The sequence below is a fragment of the Euprymna scolopes genome, chromosome 22, assembly GCF_053919585.1.
Source record: "Euprymna scolopes isolate OS-2025 chromosome 22, ASM5391958v1, whole genome shotgun sequence".
Classification (NCBI taxonomy): domain Eukaryota; kingdom Metazoa; phylum Mollusca; class Cephalopoda; order Sepiida; family Sepiolidae; genus Euprymna; species Euprymna scolopes.
In genome coordinates this window covers 70,260,550-70,276,112 of record NC_136503.1, presented here as the reverse complement: position 1 = coordinate 70,276,112, position 15,563 = coordinate 70,260,550, and the positions used below count along the sequence as shown (strand labels likewise).

Below are 15,563 nucleotides of genomic sequence, written 5' to 3'. Positions count from 1 at the left end.
TCGAGAAAAAAAAACATTATTAACCTGTAAAGAAGGTATTCAAAATTTTACTTATCCAACAAGGAGTACAAATAAACTTGAAAGACCTTATCCCGCGGAGTTTCGAAAAATGCATTTCTTCTCATCAGAGGAAAGAGGTTTGCAAAATATACAATAAATTATGCATTGAAAGAAACTGCAATTATGAAACTAAGTTATTAAAAGTTATTGAACGTTATTAGTGAAAGTTTATAGGGATTCAAAATGATTATGAAAGCATAAAACGGGAAAATTTTCTGCTAACGCTCTAGCAGGGTTACATATAACCACAGGATTGTCTGGCTTATGGCAATAACTATTATTTGTACAGAATGCATTAATATTATATATATATATATATATATATATATATATATATATATATATATATTAATGCATTCTGTACAAATAATTATACACTCACACTATTATTTGTACAGAATGCATTAATATTATATATATATATATATATATTAATGCATTCTGTACAAATAATAGTTATATATATATATATATATATATATATATATGTGTGTGTGTGTGTGTGTGTGTGTGGGGGTTTGTATTACTGTACACAGATTCAAAAAAGTTGTCAAAAAGGCAAATATATAACAAATGAATGTTATCAAAAGCAAGATAAGTTACTTTTCTACCAAACTGGATATATTTTTTGCGTTTTTATTCAATGTAACATGTTTATTCAGCTCGAAAACCATACAGTGTTTACCGATGTATTAGAAAATTCAAGATGGCGTCTGACTCTCTCTTTAACACGGTAAGTTTGGGAAAAGGTGTTATAAATAATAAACTAGACAAAATACTATTAAAAAACCACCGAATATATGTCAAGTTATGTCACTGTAACATATATTGAGCGAATTTCTAACAGTACTTTGTCTGGTTTATTATTTATAACACCTTTTCCCGAACTTACCGCGTTAAAGAGAGAGTCGGGCACCATTTTGAATTTTCCAATACATCGGTAAACACTGTATGTTTTTCGAGCTGAATAAACATGTTAAATTGAATAAAAACACGAAACTTATATCCAGTTTGGTAGAAAAGTAACTTATCTTGCCTTTGATAACATTTATTTGTTATATATTTGTTTGTTATTAACAACTTTTTTGAATCTATGCGTACAGTAATACAAACCCCTATATTAGTGTTGGGACAATTAATTGGAATCGAGAATCGGAAAAATCAGAACTTTTTGGTAACGGAATCGGGAAAATTTGAGCCTATTTTCTGATGCCAAAACCGATTCCTTAAATTATCTTTTTTATTTGGTTTTGGTTTAAAAAGAAATCTTCCACTGCTCGTAGTAATAATAAAATAATAAATATTTATTGATTTAAACTTCAAGTAAGATTAAAACTGCCAGATCACCTCCTCGCAAGTGTGTTTTTACATTTGAGAAAATATAGGCACATTTAAGATGTGTTTTTAAAGAACACTTTTATAGTTAAATATTTAGAGATTTATAAAGAATCGGAATCGGTGATTTTATCGGAATAGGGAATTTTGGTACAGAATCGGTAATTGTATCGGAATCATTAAAAATATTGGAATCGCCCCATCACTAGTGTATGCATGTGTATATATATATATATATATATATATATATATATATATATATATATATATATATATAAATTCAGGACAATATTGAATAATGCATTTTTTTTTTTTCAGTAAAGTACTCAAAATTAAAAAAAAAAACAAAAAAAAACAGAATTCTAAAATACAGATGATGAAATTAATAACGAATAAAGATGCTGGGTGAGGATGAGGAATAAATTCTTTAGTATTTCATGTTATTGTGTTTATACATTGTTTCAAGTCTAGTAATTTTCTAACAGGAAAAATAATTAAGAAGAAAGTGTGCGTGTGCGTGTGTGTGCGCGCGCACAAACGCTCCTTATCAAAGTGCATTATGACATTGCTGTAACTATTATTCATAGTTCATTTAGTTTATATATACATACATATATAAGCAATAATGAAGGATTCAATTTCTTTTCAAATCAAAATGAGATTGGCAGTATTTACAATCACTGCATAAAATATCAAAAGTGACAGAGCTTAATATAAAACTTTAACTCATCTTACAAATTTTCGTGTCTTCTGGGTCTAATATTAATAGTCCTGTCAAATTTAAACACGCACACAGTTATGGAATGAGTTGATATACAAGTAAACACACTAATTACAAATATTAACCCAGACACACGTTTAAAGAACCCGTAAGCTCCTTGTTTATGAAAGCATTGCATATACTAATCATTGCATGTCAGAAATTTAATTTTCTAAAAACTCCCTCATAATGAGAAAGGGATGTATACATTTATATTGGTTTAGTATAAACCAGCTGAAATGAACCATGTTTGCAAATGTGTAGCCGAAAATGTTTGTACAAATAAAAAGTTCTCTAACAAATAAATATACGGCTCTATTTTTTAGCACAACACAGTGTAGTATCTGTTCTTCAGATGCTCCAGTCTCCACTTCAATTTCTTGTTCTCTGTCAGTGGAGGAGAAATCCTTCACGACTGAGACAATTTTTATTTTTGTTCCTTTTCTCCACGTTAAAAAACGACCCTGATGTCCAACTCTGTCCTGTGGGGAGGCATTGTAAATAGGAACACAGGACTCACTGAGAATATACCCTGTGGACATATAAAACTCAAGAGTATATATATATATTTTTTTTTAACAGTGTTTAATACGCGAGTAAAGCTTAGTAGTGAAATGCAAATATAGTTAGGGTAAGTTACACAGAAACGTTCACGATTCATTCTCAAAAGAAATCATCAGGCTAATATATAAGCACAGTTTTGTTCATAGAAATTGGATAAACAATCACAGAAATGGTACTGTGTTAATATAATGCTGCTCAACAGCAAATGGAACGGTATAATTTAGTAGAAAGTTTTATTTATACAAGCATTTCTGACTAGACATGTGCGATTTAAGCCCGAGAGAGATAGAGAGAGAGAGAGACTGACTGACTCTTCTTCAAGCTAAATTATTTTTGGAATATTCATTATATACACAATCATTTCATGCATGCGTACACGTGATTGTACTAAAGAAATGTACAGAGTTAGACGGACACACATACACATTCTGAAAATAGACAAGTAATGACAAACGGAATAATACCTGTTGCTGAGGGTTCAAACAGAGACCAACCCACATTGAGGTTCCCGGGGACCCTGACTGAAACAGAGAAACTGTTGAATGGAGCCTTACTGATTAGTTTTTGTTTTGTTTTTAATATATCCGTCAGTCCGTCTCTCTGTCGGTCGGTCGGTCCGAATCTCCCTCTCTCTCTCTCTCTGTCTCAGTCTCTTTCTCTCTCAACTTCCTGTAGTGTGATGTGTATTTGCAGTGCTTGAGGCTCTCCACAATGTAATGGTCATAGGCTAGTTAACAGATGGGTAAGTTACTGCTGCTGCTTGTTGGTATGGATCAGACCAGTACTGACCATCAAGGAGGGAAAGGGAAGAAGAGGACACCGCCGGGCGGGCCGACCACGAAAAATGATGAAGGAAAAAAAAAAAAATAAATAAATAAATAAAAATTATATAAGTTAGTAAGTAATTTATCTAGCGAAAAGGGCGACTGGCAAACACCAGATACAGGGCTCCTCAATTATCGGTAATTAGGCATCAGTTTGGTAAATACCGGCGGCAGCACCATTAGCATTTTTTTTTTTTTTTTTCTGAAAGGGTGGTATAGAAAGAGAGGAGGAAAAAGAGAGAAAAAGAAAGACAAAAAACCCACTCAAATATGAAAACCGAATGTATAACTAAGAGATTGTAAAATGCCACAGGAATTATACCATTTGTTGAATGGTATTGGATGAATGGAAGTCACATTAAGAGAAAGAAAGGGGAGGGTTTATTGGGGGGGATTGGATTGGCAGTCAAATGGAACTTAGTTACATATATATGTGTGTGTGTGTGTGTGTGTGTGTGAGAAATGTCGTGTATTAGAGAATCAGAGTGAAGTTAGAAGAGAGGGGCCCAGAGTCGTGAGAGTAAGGGGAAGAATTTGGGAGCACAATTGGAACTGTGGTAGCCTGGAGATCGGGAGGGGTGGGATAAGACTGTGTATAGAAGAGACTTAGAAATTGTTCATGCTTAGTATAAAGATGGGGGAGAAGAGAGTAGGATGAGATGTATGGATAGATGGATCATTTTTTTTTTCTTTCATTTAGATCCATATGTAAAATGAATACATACGAGTTGGAGGGAGAGGAAGAAAAGAAATTACTTTTTTTTCTTTTTAACCTTAAAATTTTCCATTATATATATATACATATATATTCTTTATTTGATTTTACATAAGCAGTAATATGTTGCTAAACAGTCATGAGCATGTTTCGATCAGCTAACTACTAGTAACTAAAGACCACTTCAGGCGATACAGCTTATATGAAAGCAAAGTATACCCTGCTCTACTTCAGTATTGAGCACCCTTGTATTAACTTCGTTACACTTCATTGGTTATTTAACGTCTATTAACAATAACCTCAGATGTGTGTGTGTGTGTGTGTGTGTGTGTGTGTGTGTGTGTGTGTGTGTGTCTAGTATTCACGTTCTTATAGCAATTCGTCAATTGATTCGAGGAATTTTGTCTGGAAAAAATCCTATTCTTCTACTGTACTTAATTTAAAGATTTGTGTGTGTGTGTGTGTGTGTGTGTGTGTGTGTGGATAGATAGATAGATAGAGAGATAGATAGATAGATAGATAGAAAAACCTTATCCTGCCTTGACAGAGTTCAAAATAGACTTTGTAGCCTAGTGGGGTATGCCCTTTTCTCTTCCCTGTAGCCTTTTTACCCACAGAAGAGATGTTTCAAGCCTGTCTCTGCTTTATTGTTAATTTCATGTCAAGTGATCATATGAGCTCCAATCTATGATCCTCCACCTCGCCAAACTTTCACAAAAAAAAAAAAAAAAAACAAACAAAAAAAAAACACTCGTCTATCTGAAACCCCTATCAATAATTTCCCCCACTCTTTATCTGTGCCTAAACGTAGCTTCCATGAACAATGCTTCTTTCTTAGAACTGCACGCCTGTGGAACTCTTTTCTGTTTCCCTGCTTTCCAGCTGACTACAATATGGTCATCTTCAAATCCAACATAAGCAGGTCCTTGATATGCCGGTCCCCTGAAGTAATCGAATTTACCAATCTCCACTACGAACGATTACTACAATATTGCCACATTCACCACTGTACACTCATTCACCCTTATTCTCGAGTGGTCTCCAAGCCTTGATAAGTGGTGACTCCTTTGTAAAAAAAAAAAATTATATATATATATATATATATATATATATATATATAGAGAGAGAGAGAGAGAGAGAGAGAGAGACACACACACACATTGGAATGCAGAGAGAGGATCCCAGGCATACAAATATGAGGGAGGGGGGCATACAATCATAATCAAACTGCCTCTCTTTCTCATAACATTTCTCAATAATGGGACTTATGTTGGAGTCTTTGGGACATACAATCAAAGAGTTGGCCCCGAATTTTCTTATTTTGGAATGATAACTATATTTTAAAAGAAATTAAGAATTTATGATTTAAGTCCTTAGAATCTCCTCCCTTTCCCTAATCTCTATCCATTGTTCTTTCCTCTCTGTTACCACTATGTAATCTTTCTTTCATCTCTCTCTCTTTTTTTTAGTTTCTTTTCCTTTGTCACTTACTCTCTCTAACACTCTCTCTCTCTCTCTCATTTTAATTTCCTTTCTTATTTCTGTCCCTGTCTGAGGGACTACTCTAAGAAGATTCGAAGATTCCTTTAAAATATTTAAAAAAAAATTACAATACTGAATTATGATGATGACAACAACAACAACAATGGTTATAATAAATAATTTGTTGTTATATATTTTTTTCTGTGTTTGAGATAAAAATCAAATACTTTGAAGGATTGATCATTTTACTCCAGAATGGTCGACCAATTGTCTAGTTTTTGTACTGGAAAGTGAAGCCAGTGAATCAATATTTTGAAAACAGAGATAATGATTAATATTGCCAGTGTGCGAAGGGTAGGAACAAGAACAAAAAAAAAAGAAAAAAAAAAGAAAATATAAGAAGACAAAGAGGGGTGGAGGTATAGGGTATAGAGGGAGATTGGGCTTGAGTTTGGCTAAGGGAGCATCATTAGCTTCTAGTTGTAGTCAGTTATCAATTTTGTTTTTAGGGCAAGGGAAGACCAAGAGGGCGAATCAGGAAAGAAGAGTCCAAAGAAGTCTTGTAGCGATAGGCGAGTTGGTTTGTGCAGAAACTGCACAGGATTTTGTTATAGCAAAGATAAGGATGAGAGTGGAGAACAGAATCAGCTATAAACCTAAAAAATATTAAAATCTTAAAAAGTGCAGAGCCAAGAAAGAAAGAAAAAGATTGAGTTGCCTCCCCTTGTTGGCAACGGAATGTTTCATGACTCAATACTTTTTTCTTTCTTTTTTTTTTATTTTGTAATCTGCTTTTCTATTTTTTTTTTTTTCCTCTCCAAAAGAAAAAACTTTTTCCCTATGTACGTTTGATGCTACTAAGGGCTATGGTTGAATTTATTTTATTTTTTTTTTTTTAATAGAATGTACATAATTTAATGAGTAGGAGTTAGTCTGACAACTTTACAAGGAGACGAATTTTGATACCTAGATTTGGTCTAGGAGGTTTCTTTTTCCTTCTTATTTTGGAGGCAAGAATTGTTGTACATTATTATACAATAGCCTCCCACCTCCCAATAACTCATTACTGGGGCTGTGATAGCAGCATATTCTTTCTATTCATTTGACTTTTGAATATATATCCATTAATATCTTATGTTTTTATAAAGACTGATGTGGTTCTCGGTTGATTGTGTCCTACTATGTCGGATATATACTTATATGTAAGTATATATCACAGTAAGTATATATCACAGTAAGACAAGTAAGAGTAAGATTCTTTTGAGTCAAAAGAATGAAAATAATATTCTGTTGTCACAGACCTACTTATTATGAACTTATTTACAACTACAACACTAGTATCACTCACAGATGAAATTGCAAAAAATCGACTATACATTTATTAAGACTTAATAACTTTAACATCTCCCTTCAACAAAGGCATAATGTTCCAGCCGTGTTTGGAAACTAAACATTGGAAAAAAAAAAACTATTATTCTATGGAGATTCGGTATTTGCCTGTCTAAAGCCAAAATTAATTGTAAACTCATGTACTATCTTTCAATGCTCAATTCAGGAGAGCAAGTTGCAGTGTATTATATATTAGTCATGATACCTTCCTTCCATGCATTACCTCCTCCTTTTTTTGAGGGATGGCGGGGTCTTGTGGTTGTAATTAATACTTTTCTTTCCAGAAATTACCTCTAAACTTTTTTTTTTTTTAGTCGGAGGAGCGAGTAGTATCTGTTCTATTGTCATGTGATCCTCCTCCCAGGCATTAAATCCTTCTTAGATTAGACATAGTATATGTTCGTTGATCATGATACCATCCTTACAGGCAAAAAAACACTCACGGTTATCTTTTTATTATAAAGTGAAGGATTTCTGGCGAAGTAAGCCTGATGTGGTTGTCCGACTTGCTATTTGCTTTCTTGCTTATTCTAAACACTTGTTTTGTCCCGAGGGCTAGAAAAAGGTGCATGTTTTACTTGTCAATTTTTGCATGATAGGATGAAAAATATATATATATATATATATATATATATATATATATATATAATGGTGTTGTCTACTCAGTTTCAAGTGTGACCACATTTCAGATTTTTCAGAGCTTATGCTTGCATATCAAGGACAGAACACACTGGAATATATATATATATATATATATATATATATATATATATATATATAAAATCTGAAAGGCACCAGTGCATGATTTTATTTACAGCATACAATCCACTTTTTGAGCGAGGTACAGAGGGTCCAATGATACATTGAATGAGACAATTAACTGATACCAGACTCAGGTTATTAGTCAAAGGTTTACCTTCTTTTGGATAAGCTGCCTTCACAAGTTGCCCTATCTGTTCCGTTAGCTCTGATGACAGCAACAATCCAGTTATGGAGGACTATCATCAGAGATGGTCAGAATTTTCCTTCTCTTAGATGTATTGCCACACTACCACAGCTAAGGATCCCTATCCACCCCATAATATATACGCACACTGTTCGCTGTTCATCCATCATTGCTGATGAAGAGCATGAACATCACTGATGGTGCTGTGATTTGCGCGTTAATTTTTTTTTTTTTTTTTGGCAAGAGTTGCCCAATCTCTAACCACACTTCTCCAGAGTTGGCACTGTTTATTTCTACTTCCCACCCTATAACACAAATATACATTAATCTTTATAATAAAGTAACGGATTCTCACTTGTGTCCAATATTTATTTTCAGAAATAAACTACTAACTTCTTACCTGTGTCAAAGTTTTTATTTTCACGACAACACAGTCTACTCCAATAGAGTAAATAAGGGGTTTAGCTTGAAATTGCCGGAAGGTATTTGTACACAGTGTGGTAATGTATGAAAGTAGAATCTGGCCAGTTAAGGTTGAGGACATGTGTTGCATGGAAAAAATAATATGAGAATTATATGAAGTATATGTAATTTAAATCCTCAAAGGATGAGCACATCTGTATAGTAAAGAGAGATGTGTGCAGAACAGGAGTCTTCAATCGTATGACCATGTTGAAAGAACAAATGGCAGTTCTTGTGTTCGTAGATGCAGAACGGTTGACATAGCAGGTTCAGTTCACAGGGTAAGGGTGAGGAAAACATGGAAGAGAAGGACCTAAGATGCATTGGTAAGAGTACTTGGAAAAAAATTAATGATAAAAGTGATATTCTCCTGAAGGTCAAAGGTTCAATTCTCAGTGTGGGCAACTGAAAAATACAATTGCAAATTACTTAGGACATCTATGACATCATGGCTGACAGAACAAGAGCATGCTACCCCCGTGAAGTAAATAAAGGGTTCTGTTAGAAATTCCATCCAGATTCACGAATTCAGCAAAACATTTCCGAGTTCGACACGATACAGCGGAAGAAGGTTAGAAGTTACATTGACCTAAACATCATCAAAATGACATTCAAGACGAGAACAGTAGTGCAAAGAATCCAAATAATAATTCAGAAACAAAATGGAGGGAGAAAAGATAAAGATGGACTTGAAAGAAAGAGGGATAAATAATAACCTTTCTGGAGATAGGGAGACAATTTCAAAAAGTCATCCAACAGATGCCAGCAAGTAAACGAAACATTAAATTGATGATGATGATGAAAAAGAAGAAAACAGTATAACATTCAAAATGCCGGAAAAGTTATGTCACAAAACATATAAATAAAAAAAAAAAAATCTCTATATTATATAAAAGTAACTTTGTGTGTGTGAGAGAGAAAGAGTTTCCTGAAGAACTCCGAAACGGCTGGGCCGATTTCTATGAAGTTTCACACAAATGTACTCTGGCAGTGTTCTTAGATTAGTTTTGTATCGGAATGTCTTCCATAAGTATTGATGATTGAAAAAAGTCCGATGAAAAAAAAGGAACCTTTGATTTTGTTGACCAATGTCAACACCATATACAGCCTTACATGACATTTGAGATGTTTTATTACCGCACAAGCCGAAACACCCAGCATATAAAATCAATAGTAGGTTCTTTGATATGACAAAGGCACGTTTGAAATGAATGTTTCTGTTTACAGCACAACTGAACCATAACACTTGACTTGCATTTTAAACTTTAATTCAAGCTGTTATATATAAAAATAATTTCATAAAACCAACAGAAAGTTTTTTACAGTGTAATGTAGACTACAATGTATTGTGGACTAAATCACTGCAGGGGGGGCATGTGAAGCATCCTCCCAGTACACCGCGATGGGTCCCTAACTAGAACAGGCAATCAATCGTTTTGATTGAAAAAAAATTGTTGATTTCACCAATTTCAATAACAACAAAAATAAGGAAGTGTGAAATATTGGTTAATCCCGGACAGGGTCAGGCACCCTGCTGGTTATTTATATTAGCGGGACCTGTGAAAATTCCAGTTTTATTTTGCATCTGTTGTATACTGCTGCAGTGCTGCGTTGCTTAAAAATATTTCTATTCTATGGACGTTAGGTGCGAATTCACACCTCAAGAACACTAACAAAGCACTTTTTTTTAAACGTAAATTTTGACATAGTAAGGAAAAAAAAATCACCTTGGTTGAATCTGAAACCTACTTCTCTTACCACTCTGGTTAATGTAGTTTTAGAATATATCTGGTTAGGCAAAGGTGTCTATCTCCAAAACCAAAACCATTGTAGGAGTTTGTGACGTATCTCCATTCTATAGACATCTGGCATTAACCCCCACGATATTAATTGTATCATCTTTGAACAGAACAGATACTACAATTTGATCTGAAAGCTACGAATTTCATGTCAAACAACAGTGATATCACATTCAATTTTTAAAATTACCTTTATTTTCCTTTTGTGTTGCTTCTTTGGCGATCAAGCAATCTCATCTTTTGGAAAAGGGATGCAGGGTGATAACTAGGGCTAGGACAGCAGCAACAGCATGTTCTTTTCATTGTTTTGACTCTCGAGTGTGTATCCGTTGATATCTTATATGCTTTTATATAGGGTGATGTGGTTCTCGGTTGATTAACTGTGTTGGATATATACTCCAGAGTCAAAACAATGAAAAGAATATGCTGTTGTCATAGCCCTAGTGATAACGTACATAACATTGCCATAGCGTATTTATATAATATAATATATATATATATATATATATATATATATATATATATATATATATATATATATATATATATAGTTTAAATTTAGGACTCATCTTTCTCCTCCTCCTCACCCGCCTCCTGATGAGACACGATAGAAAATCAAATTATCTCAATTGTTTACATTTGTGCGTCTCTCATATTTGAACAGAAAGAGAAAAATGGCAACAAGCTAAAATTCCATGCAAGAAATTTTGTTTACAGCGATGTCTACCCATCCCCTATTCCAGCTTGTAACATTAAAAATCAAATCGATAAACACAAGCAACCAATTGGCCTCTGTGCCATCCCCCCCTCCCCACACACACACACTCAAACACTAATCCCAGCAGCCCTACTCGCCTCGAGATGAGGGAGGGGGAGAGGGGGGGGTCTTTATCTATTTCTTTATCTTCAATCACCTAAATTCAGGCTTGTGGTTAGGATCCATGGAAGTGGCACTTTTCCACACAAGAAATTGGAATGGATGAAAGAATGGAAGAGAAATGATTATGGCGAGAAGTGGGGGGGGGGGGAGGGGGGTCATTTTTTTTTTTTTTTTAATTCGTTTGTTTTGTTGTTTTGTTTTTTTCGTTTATTCATCCAGTCATTTTCTTTCACTCCTTTAATTCAGCCAATTTTCTTCGCCTTTTCATCATTTTCTTTATATTATTCTTTACTTTCTATTTTTTTTGTTTTGTTGCTTTGTTTGTTTCATTCGTTCGTCTTTTTCTTTGTTTCTTCTTATACTCCTGATTTCTTTTTTTTTTTTTTTTTTATAAGTTATTTACTCCCTTCCTTTTTCTTTGTTTTCATTCATTTCTTGTCTTTCATAAGTTTTGGATCCTGCTTTGTTTTTCTTTTGTTTTTTGTCCTTTCCTTCTTTCTGTCTCGTATTTTCTTATTTGTCCCCCCCCCCTTTTCTTTCGTTCATTTGTTGTTGCTGTTGTTTTTTTTTTCTTCCTATATAGTCTAGCATTCCTGGTTTTATTTTGTTTCTTTTTCGTTTGCCCCTTTTTTCATTTCTTGTGCCTTTCTTGAACGTTTCATTCGGTTTTCATTTCTTTCTTTCTGTCTCTGTCCCCCCCCTCTCTCTCTTCTTTCTCGCACCCTCACTTTCTCCTACTTGTTTCTTTCATTCTAACTTTCGGATGTTGCGGTTGGAATGATGTAAACTATCTCAAAAAGAAATAGGATGAAGAAAAAAATGGACATGAGGAAAAAGATGGGGCGGATAAAGATGAGGAAAACGAGGAGAATTAAGAGGAGGGGGAGAAGGAAGGACGAGGAAAAAGAAGAAAAAACAAAGAGAAGAGGAAGTAGGGAAGAGAAGAGGAAGTAGGGAAGAGAAGAGGAAAAAGGGAAGCGAACAGGAAAAAGGGAAGCGAACAGGAAAAAGGGAAGCGAAGAGGAAAAAGGGGGGGGTAAGAAGGGGAGAAGAGAAAGAAAAAGAGGAAAAGAAAAAAAGAAAAGGAAAATAAGGAATGAAGCCTTACCAATATCCACCATAATTGATAAAGTCTCACTATTTACCTAACATTTAACCCTTACCCTAAAAGAGGTGACCTCCCAAGTAAAAAAATAAAAAAAGAAGAGGGGGAAGAAGTACAATAAAAACCAAAATCAGTAGCAACCGCTTGAATAATTCCATTCAACAAAAAAAAAAAAGAAAAAAAAAAAAAAACACAATTTTTGCTAGTGAAGCGATGTGAATCCATACTTTTCAGATTGAATCCATCGTACACGGTTAGCAATTTTCTTTTGTTGCAAAAGCGCTGGACGAGACATTTGCTCAACACAAAAGTTGCGGAAACAAAGTTCGAATTAATATCAATGAAATAAAATCACGTTTCATCAATCTTGGGTTATTGATTCACTTATCTAAATTGCAATTTATTAGTTTAGCATAACCCCCTCCCCCTTCCATTTCTCTCTCTCTTGATTGCAATATATTGATTTGCATATAGACTCTCCTCCTGCTCTTACTTTATATTAGCTGAGCATTTTCTCTCTATAGTAATTTATTGGTTGAATAAAACTGCTTTTCCTTCCCTCCTCCTCTCGATTAGAATATATTAGTTGAGCATCACACACACAAACTCAGCCCTTTCTCTCTCTCCATTGCAATATATTCAGGGCTCTACATTGCGTGTGAAACAGTCGCATTTGCAAGTGATTTTTCAAAGTGGCGACTAGAAATAATGAAACACTTATCTTTTGGCGATTGTATTTCTTTCACTGACAATCTTCCAAAGCTCACTACTGAGTGAAAAATATATTTTCAACTTTTTTTTTTTTTAATAAAATGAAACAAGGCAAATTATTTAAACAATAAAAGTGTAATAGAACAATATACTCTTTTTTTTTTAACGAGGGATGTTTAAAAAAAAAACATCTGAAGAAAACAGAATCTTTATACATTTTTTTTTTTTTTTTAAATTACATTTTCACCCCAAACAAGGCACATTGCCACTTTGGTGTAGGGAGCTACTATCAAGGGCAGCAACTACTGGGGCACTATGTTGGGATTTGGGCAGCAAGATATCAGTTCACATTACACTTGAACTTCTGCATGTCAGTACAGTTAGGGAATGGAATTCCAGAGTATAGCGGTTCTGGGGAAGAAACTATTAGTAGAAAGATCTTTTACATCTAGGGATCTCTGTGTGGGAGTGGGATTTAGCTGCCTGTCGGGTTTGTCGAGGGTGTTTACGTCATGGGGGCACAAGTGTCTGCAGTTCGTCAGAGCATTCACCATTAAAATACTTGTAGAACAGGCAGAGGGAGTATCAACATAAAATTTTTTTGTATATTTAGAATTACACTTGTTTAAAAATATACAGAAAAAACTTTATGGTGTATATACTCGTCACAGAACGAAGTTGTCATATTCTAAAAATCATGTGGGTTTGGCTAGTAACTTTTCTATTTGGCTAGAAAACGAAAATATTTAGTTGTCAAAGGTCAACTAAAGATAAATTTGTCCATAGATCCCTGATATTTCTATCTTTCTTAAATTCATTGGTCAAGTTACATTCCCTCTCCACTGCAATTCATTTCAGCTTTTTTTCTTTTACTTGCAAATTATTATTTGAGCATCCATTCTCATTCATCTCTATCGCCTCATCATTACCGCATCTTATGAACTGACCATTTTTTTCTAACTCCCTCTCTCCCTCACTTGATTACAATGTGAGCATCCACCCTCTTTGTTGCTCTATACTGCAATTCAATAACACAACATACTCTTTCTTCCTCAATTATGATTCATATATTCAACATTTACTTGTCTCCTCATGAGGGCATAATTAGACAAGGTTGACTTTGAATATATGAGAAGAATCTAGAAAAATCCAAAGAGAGGAACTCAATTAGAAACAAAATTAAAAGTTGCTTCTCTCTTCTCTCTCTTCTGACCCAAGAGAGAACCTCTGGTCTTCATAATAACCTTTGATCCTAGCCTGCTATGATTTATACTTGCTCAGGTAAAAAGTAATACAAACATGTTATGATTTTATATTTGTTTATTAACCATATTGGTTTTAATTAGCTAAGAGTTCAAGGGAAGTAACTCTCGATTTTGTCACACTAGTCGAAAAGCCAGATAAGAAGAATGTCTTTCTAGAGGAAGAGTGATAATTCATATTAGTTGGATTATTCGGACTACTTAAAGCATTATTTGCACAAGGTTTCTCCAAGTTCAACCAGATACACCTGAAGAAGACCAGAGGTTACATCAATTGAAACGTTGTTCAAATAACACTCAAGATGAGAACAGTAGTCCGAATAATCCAAATAATATGAATAAGAGTTTTGTCGATTTCATTTCAATTATAATGTAAGTATTGAGTATTTTCTTCTCTCTTGTTTTCTTTCTCATCTCACGTGAAGACCTACCCGGCATTGGCCGGGCATGTAATAAAGTCATTTTAATTTTTTAGTTTTTTGGGGGACATAATTTCAAACTTTTACAAAAAAAAAAAAAAAAAAAATTTGTAAGATAGCTAACTCCTATTATATTTTTCAAGGTATAATTAGGAGTTATCCGCCCCCTTTCCATTATTTGAGTTGTACAAATGATATGTAACTAGTATTACGACGATTAATCGGAATCGGAAAAATCAGATAGGAGTATAGATTAGAAAACCAGAAAAATTTGTGCATATTTTCCAATGCTAAAAACGATTCCTTTCATTATCTTTCTTTTTTGATTTTTTTTTTTTTTAAACAAAATCTTCCACAGTTAGTAGTAATAGCAAAATAAATATTTATAGATTTTTAAGCTACCAGTAAAGCTAAAATCTATAGATCACCCCCACCACAAGTGTTGTTTTTACGTTTGAGAAAATATATACACATTTAACATACGCTTTTATGGTAATCAGGAAAAATAACAACTTCAGAGTTAAATATTTGGAGATTTAAAAAGACTCAAAATCGGAAATTCAGTACAGAATCGGGGAAAAATATTGAAATCGCCCCATCACTATATGCATCGTGACCTTTTCCAACACCGAAATTTAAGTGCTCAGATATCTCTTTCTTTACATGGCAGAATGAAAATACAATTTTTTGTAGCACGTATTTGATACTATTAAACAAAAGTTATTTGATACTATTAAACAAAACTTATTTGATACTATTGAACAAAAGTATCAGTATTGCTATTCTGTATAGATAGTAAAATTATCTACCGATAGTAAAAATGGCTTTCATCTGTACTTAACATTTGCTG

General features: G+C 33.9%; 1 protein-coding gene across 45 annotated transcripts in view; it reads right to left on the bottom strand.

The window, feature by feature from the left end:
* The window catches only part of LOC145243461 (RNA binding protein fox-1 homolog 2-like), a 486,106-nt gene that overhangs the window by 265,166 nt on the left and 205,377 nt on the right, over positions 1–15,563 (bottom strand). For 2 of the 45 annotated variants that reach the window (XM_080106383.1, XM_080106392.1), the window contains exon 1: positions 3,184–3,504. The exons of 37 other annotated variants lie outside the window; for them this stretch is intronic. In XM_080106383.1, coding sequence (XP_079962509.1) covers positions 3,184–3,219 — 36 coding nt within the window. In that variant the 5' untranslated portion in view covers positions 3,220–3,504. Of the gene's footprint in view, positions 1–3,183; positions 3,561–15,563 lie in introns of those variants that run through there. 6 more of the 45 variants (XM_080106361.1, XM_080106370.1, XM_080106391.1 and 3 more) reach the window with 5 other exon arrangements.